This window comes from Gymnoscopelus braueri, assembly GCF_963280865.1.
Source record: "Gymnoscopelus braueri genome assembly, chromosome: 1".
Taxonomy (NCBI): Eukaryota; Metazoa; Chordata; class Actinopteri; order Myctophiformes; family Myctophidae; genus Gymnoscopelus; species Gymnoscopelus braueri.
Window position 1 is genome coordinate 41,788,743 of NC_137603.1, and position 7,500 is coordinate 41,796,242.

The window sequence follows — 7,500 nt, forward strand, 5'->3', positions numbered from 1 at the left end:
GTAGTTTTGAGTTTGCTTGTTTACCATGTTTAAATTAGGCCTTTGAACACAGCAGTGCACTGAGTGTACAGTTCATTGATTATTAGTCTGTGAATAAACACTCATACTGTTCCCCATTCCCTCTCTCTCTGTTTCTCTCACCCCTCTGTCCTGCCTATATTCTTTTCTGATCTCCTCCCTTCCGCTATCCCCTCTCCTCCTCTCTTCAGTTCCAGAGTTGTTTGAAGACAGTGGCTTGTCTCCGTTCACTAACTACTCCTACCAGATGCTAACGGCTAACATAGCGGGTCAGACCACCAGCTCTTCTGTCTCCTACCAGACTTTATCCGCCATACCGGCTGCAGACCAGCTGCATCTCAGCCTGGTGGGACCACCAGGGCCCACGAGCGCCAGCTTCAACTGGTCCAGTCCACGGAATGATACTGGACCAGTGGAGAGGTACTGAGGGATGAGAGGAGAATGGATGACAAGAATGAGGGAGCATGTAATAGTATAGACCCTCGCCGAAGCCCTAATGACTACCAACAGCAACAGAAAGAACTAGACAAATTGTGCAACCTACGGTTCAAGAGGTATAGGCCAAAATGTGAAGTGGGCTGTTATAGCCCCACCATGATGTCAATTTGAAATATTTAGGATGGAGGCCTACTGGGAGTGTGCGTGCAAAGTTTCACAGCAATTGGAAACTGTATTCATGATTTGTGTCATTTTGTGAAAAATGAGCCCCTCCCGAAAACGTTGATAAGAATGCCTCTTATTAGGTTCCTGCACGAAAATAGTAGCCTGGTAAACCCCCCTCCCTCCGGAAATTTCATTTGCATTTGATTTCAGGAAGGAGTCTGCATGGCCTACAGGCCTGTATGGGCAATTTGGGAGCTGGGCTGGATTAGTACTGTTGACTGAATCAGCCAATCAGCAGTTCGTTCCCTTTCAGCCAATCAGCAGCTCGTTTTCCCCACCACCAGCCAATATGACGCAAGGGGACTTTTGAAGGGAAAGAAAATAGGTTGCTTTATTCGGATACATACGTGTCACTGCCCGCCCCTGCCGGTTCTCTGAATTTTTATTTTTAAATAGGCTCTGTCATGATTAATTGACCACATATATGAAGTTAAACAACTCAATTCTATCAAACTATATCTTAAAAGTAAATTCCGTGCCTCAAAAAAGAAGTTTGAGAGCCTTTTCAAGTTTTAAAACCAAAACCAAAAACAGCGGACTGAAAAAATGTCCGCCCGTTCCATTTTTGTCAGCTGCACTCGGTTCCATTCGGTTTCACTCAAACTCACCACCTGATTGGCCAACCTTCGCTGTCAATCACAGAACAGTGAGCGAGGACACTGATAGGACAGTTCATGTTATGAACTGTGGAGAAACGCCCAGACAGGCCTGTCGGCTAGACTCATTCCTGAAATCAAATGGAAATTAGATTAATGTAAAATATGTTATTTGGTGTACATTGAGATGTTTTCTAAATTATATAAGTAATACAATAATAAACAAACATACATTTTCAGAGCAGATACTTAGCCTACATTTTAAATGGGTGTGGGGGGAAGTAAGGGACCTGGATATTGGAAAGGGGGGCTCTGGCCTAAAAAGGTTGAGAAGCACTGCTATAGAGGGAGGGACATGACAACAGACACTGGTACAGGGAAGGAGGGACCAGGATCAACAGAAAGAGGGACAGTAGGTAGAGAGATAAATCAGCTGGAGCGTACCAAAACCACCTGGACCCAGGGGCGGACTTACCGTTGGGCTAGGGTGGGCTGCAGCCCACAGGCCTCCAACTGGGGGGGCCTCCGATTTTTTTTGTAAAAAAAAATATATATATATATTAATATTATTATATATATTTTTTTTTATGATCAAATATTTTTTTTACGATCAAATTGGACCGAAATAACCGAATTAAACCCGAATGCAGCGCGCATGCATGCGCGCCAGGGGGGCCTCGAAAATTACTCTAGCCCACGGGCCTCAACTCCTATAAATACGGCCCTGCCTGGACCATACCATTACCTCCTGGACCAGACCAGGATTATTGTAGACAAAAGCAGAACCAACTGGACCAGAACCAGAATCAACTGGACGAGAACCAACTGTACCAAAAGAGTGATAGATAGAGAGCATATGGTTTGCAGTTGCAGTTAAGTATTTACATGTTCTCTTTCACTGGCTCTCTTTCTCTCTCTCTGTTTGTCTCTCTCTCTCTCTCCCTCAATCTAGGTTTGTGTTGTCGTCCATAGAGTCATCCAGTAGAGAGTCTGTTGTCCATTACAGTGGTGTTTCTACAGATGCAGTAGTTAGTGGTCTGAAACCCTTCAGCCTCTACATGTTCACTCTGGAGGTACAGTACGTAGGTTCAGCAAAACATAGAACAGGCTGTTTTGGTGTTGGATATTAATTGGCTGACTCATATAACACACTCACAGCTAAATAGAATGGTCATACCTTTGTGCACATTCATCTACTATACTGTACCTGATCCTATCCAACTGTTAGCATAGGTTCTAGCATAGCACTCCGTTAGCTTGCTAGTTACTCAATGCACAACCTTTTAAAGCACAATGACACGTTGCTAGAGGTTTGGGTTATGTTGTTACCTTGCAACTCAAAATATTATTAGATATTCTTCAATAGTTGCTCTGTTGACTATCTCTATAGATGTGTTAAGAAAGTTATAATTGATTATAAAGTGATAGTGTTTCTTTACAGGTGTGTTCAACAGGAGGGTGTAGCGCTGCCCCTCCCCTGTCCATCTTCACAGCCCCCACTGCACCCCAGGACCAACCCCCACCCAGGGTCAATGCTACTGGTCCATACACACTGCAGGCTGTATGGGAACCTCCCAGTCAACCCTACGGTAGGACCTTACACACACACACACACACACTCTCACACACACACACACACACACACACACACACACACACACATGCACATGCACACGCACACGCACACGCACACGCACACGCACACGCACACACACCTGCCTTTGTTCAATCCAGGGAGCACTGCCCCTGAAGGCTCCATGTTACTAAGCTCTGTAAGTTGGATATATGTGTGTGTATATACCATATATATATATATATATATATATATATATATATATTCTGTTGCTTTTCAAAGGTTCCTCGGCCTGTTAACTATGTCACTCAAGATGTCACTCAAGCTCAGCTGAGATTAATTAGAAAGCGAGAGAGAGCAAAGGTTGAGGGAAAGAGAAACAGAAAGGATGTCCCAGAGAATGAATGAGATCTCTGGTGAATACAGTCATTGTTAAATTGTTAAAGTGAAGACAGACTGAATGGATCTCCATTCACTTGTCTCTTGTTCCTCTACAGGCTGAGCGGTCAATTACAATTTAGGCCTTTACTGACTGACAAAGTGCAAGATCAGAGTAATCGGCATGAACTTTAGTCAGGGTTAAGGGTAAGTGGTCAGGTAGCTGTAAAACCAGCAACTATGTCCTCATTTCTTTATCTTCTCATGCAGGTGTAATCACACGTTATGAGGTCTATCTACTGGGGCCTGTGGAATCACAGAATCACACCAGTCCTGTGCCTGAGAGGAGGGTATTCGTGAGTTCTGGTTGGCTGGATCCCAGTGTCACTCCAGAGTCTAATGTAACCAGCTTCGCCCCACCCCCTGAGAACAGTACAACGATAACGGGTCTACAAGCATTTTCCACCTATCACATCAGAGTTGTGAGTGTGAACGTGGCTGGAAGTGTGACATCAGAGTGGACTGCCGCACGCACCTTGGAGGGAGGTCGGTATATGCGCCCACACACCTGTGTGCCTTGAGCTCGATTCCCTTTTTTATTTAGCTGATTTCTGTATACATTTGACTTGACTTGACTTGACTTGACTTGACTTGACTTGACTTGACTTGACACAAACACACACACACACACACACACACACACACACACACACACACACACACACACACACACACACACACACACACACACACACACACACACACACACACACACACACTCACACACACACACACACACAGATCAACTCTTGACAACTTTTTTAATTAATTCAAACCTATAGCTATAGGAATTCCTCCGCAGATGAACGTTTCATTCCACAATGAGTACAAGTTGTCGTTCCACATGTCATGTGGTCAGATCGCAGTATCTCAGGTGGGCAGGGAAGTTGAGCTGATCCCTCATTCATACAGCCTCCAATCACATTCAACCATGATCATAATGGATCAACTATGCAGTCTATTTAGGCAGACTGACATTTACTCTTACATGCTCAACATCTCTCGCTGCAGCCACACATGACAGCTCGGCAGGGAACAAACTCCCAGCCTCATCCTGTAGTAACTGTATTGTATCAAGCTCTTTTAATATCTATGAATCCCTACCCTATGAGGGGTTCATAGGTCTATTATCATTTCCATGTTATAACTGTGTCTTTAGGCTCTGCTTAGGGGGGTTTGTGATGTCAAAGTCTGTGTCGTGCTTGTGCAGATTGTTCTGGAGCATCACGAGGGCAGAGCCACACCGCCAAATACAGTACAATGCAATATAATTGCAATGAAAAGTTTTATCTTGACGAGAGTGTCCTGACTGAAAGGCAAACACAGATTAGATTAATGAACCGAGGAATTTAGGCCTGATAGGAAGATCATGTTCATATTGTCCATTATGTTTCACGTCCAACAGAGGAGTCGGAGAGGAGAGCAGATGGTTTGATGATCATAATTATTATTTATTTAGGTAGATTCGATTGGATAATTAAATTAGAGCAGCTTATCTGCTGTGTTGGCTCATGACATGATGAAGGTCAAATGTGTGTCTCCAAGTCACGCCAGGTGAGAAACGTGCTGTATGTTATACTGTTAAACTAGATAGCTTGTAAAATGAGGTGCTAGTCCAGATGATAACAGAGTTAGAAAGATCTCTTTAAAACTAAATGTCATTACTATATTCCATTAATACTATACAAAATATTAAATAACAGACGATTGAATGAAAACCACTTGGCAGGAATGAAAGGAGGCAATTAAACATAAGTAAAGGAGAGATGCGTGCATGTGTTGGGTGATATGGCTCATTAAGGCTAAACGATGCCTCCAACAATACCGTAAGCTAACAACCATATGATAACACCATATTAAAGCGCGCGCGCTGTGTGTGTGTGTGTGTGTGTGTGTGTGTGTGTGTGTGTGTGTGTGTGTGTGTGTGTGTGTGTGTGTGTGTGTGTGTGTGTGTGTGTGTGTGTGTGTGTGTGTGTGTGTGTGTGTCTTTGTGAGATTATGTCTGCCCATGAATCACATTTCACAGTAGATTTCATGGCTGGATGTCAACAGAAGAGTAAAGAATCTATCCATTTAATGTGTCATATAATAGTGACTTCACATGCACTGACTTGCATTATGCATGAAGACATATCATTTCACATCCAGATTCATTTGCTGTATTGTATTTTTTAAAGTTCATGTCCTACCTGCTACAGTTTCTCTGTGTGAGAATCATATTTGGGTGAAATTAGAATCAACTAAATTTCTAAATGTTATTTTATCATCTGACTGATGTTCTTCTGATCACAAACCACATGATGTTACAGTTTAAACAGTCTGTGTAGATGAGGCTTTTGTTGCAGAAAGTTGGTTAATAGCATGATACCGTAGATAATCTGTTTTAGATAGATAGGCAGACAGACAGACAGACAGACAGACAGACAGACAGACAGACAGACAGACAGAAGTCTGTTGATCCCACGGGGGAAATTCAGTTGCCAGAGGCAGCACAGCAGTTAAGTAAGTTAGAATACAGAGTAAGAATAGTACTGTACAACAAGGGTAGCAATACAAAGGGAACTAGGTGTCAGGGGAAGAATTCCACCACAAAAATCACCATCAATAATGAACAACAGTCAACAATAGTACAATATACACATAGTATACAACATATTGTACTATGCAGAACAAAATCGCAGTGTTCTCACAGTATCCCACCCACAGCACAATCAAATAGGTGAGCAAACGGTATACCCACAATACCAACATTACTAAAGCCTGCACTGCAGGACAAAACAAACAAACAGTCACAGTGACCATACAGTGTCCCACCCCAAGATCAGACCAAAAAAAACACATGTGTAATCACAGTGTCTGTGACATTATGACAGATTCTGATATCGCTACAGTCCACGATCTCTACAAACTCCCTGTGGATGGTGCCGGGGATCGGAGGTACCCTCTTGCTCGTGTGGTAGTCCACCACCATTTCCATAATCTTGCTAGCATTGAGCCAGAGGCGGTTTGCCACTGCACATAATTCTTCACCATTCTGTCGTGCTGCTCCTCAGAGTTGTCACCTGTGACAATGGCGGTGTCGTCGGTGTCGTCTTTATCAGCAAACAACAAAACATTCCTGCTGAACACATGATGCAAAATATTCACAAACATTTTCCTTCAGTTGTGTGAGTTGGCTTAACTGATTCACTGCCAATCACGTAGATCTACGCGAACCTATTTAAAGCCGCCACGTGCCAATCGCGTAGATCTACGTGAAGTAAAAAAAAAAAAAAGATATGATTGTTCAAAGATCTAGACTCCTATCCACTTCCTTGTTAACTTAAAACTTAAAAATTATGTATCTCGGCTCCTGAGTACTTTATTTTTTTCAATGAAAAACTCTAGCACTGGCTAAAAAAATATTAAAGGGGCCACACCATGAATTTAATTTTTTTTGGGGGGGGGGTATTTTTTGGGCTCCCCAGTGTCTCTTGTACCCCAAAAAATATTTTCTTTTAACATTCAGTCATTCATTCTCATTTCAGAGATTTTCAGAATGGGCGTCTCTCTGTGTCTGAACAGGCCATTTCAGAATGGCAATGCAAGTGACATCACTTGCCTTGCCATTGCATTGATGATGGCCAGACAGAATTGCTCAGTAGCCCCCCCCTGCCCAAAAGGACGTTTTGGTATTGCAGCTGAAAGTGCTGTATAAGCCAGAGACAATTGACTTGGGATGAGTATATCTGAGTGATGATTTAGGCTCAAACCTTTTGAAAAAGGTTTGAGGGACATACACCATATGATATTATATATCAAATTTTTTTTTTTTAATTCATGGTGTAGATCCTTTAAAATACCTCTGGCAGTTAATGGGTTAAGAGCAAAAAAGGTCAGTTTAAGCCCGTGCGGCGACAAGGTTGTTTTCAGCTTTGTCATTTCAGCAGATCTTCAGATGTTCTGAATCTTTATGATTTTGAATAGATCCTCCTTCAGAGAGAGGCTTAATAAACACACACTGAATGATTACGCACTGTATTTATATGAAGGTTTTACTCCTCTCTCTGATATGTGTGTGTGTGTGTGTGTGTGTGTGTGTGTGTGTGTGTGTGTGTGTGTGTGTGTGTGTGTGTGTGTGTGTGTGTGTGTGTGTGTGTGTGTGTGTGTGTGTGTGTGTGTGTGTGTGTGTGTGTGTGTGTGGACATTATGTGTCTGTTTATTCGCTCCAGC

General features: G+C 42.8%; 1 protein-coding gene across 1 annotated transcript in view; it reads left to right on the top strand.

Annotated features, from left to right (window-relative positions):
- Positions 1–7,500, top strand: part of ush2a (Usher syndrome 2A (autosomal recessive, mild)) — a gene marked incomplete at both ends in the record, with an annotated part of 324,178 nt that overhangs the window by 82,310 nt on the left and 234,368 nt on the right. The window contains 5 exons of the mRNA XM_080433174.1: positions 210–438; positions 2,230–2,350; positions 2,719–2,866; positions 3,499–3,774; position 7,500. The exon at position 7,500 is cut by the window's right edge and continues 175 nt beyond it. Of these exons, the coding sequence (XP_080289300.1) occupies positions 210–438; positions 2,230–2,350; positions 2,719–2,866; positions 3,499–3,774; position 7,500 (775 nt within the window). The remainder of the gene's footprint in view (positions 1–209; positions 439–2,229; positions 2,351–2,718; positions 2,867–3,498; positions 3,775–7,499) is intronic.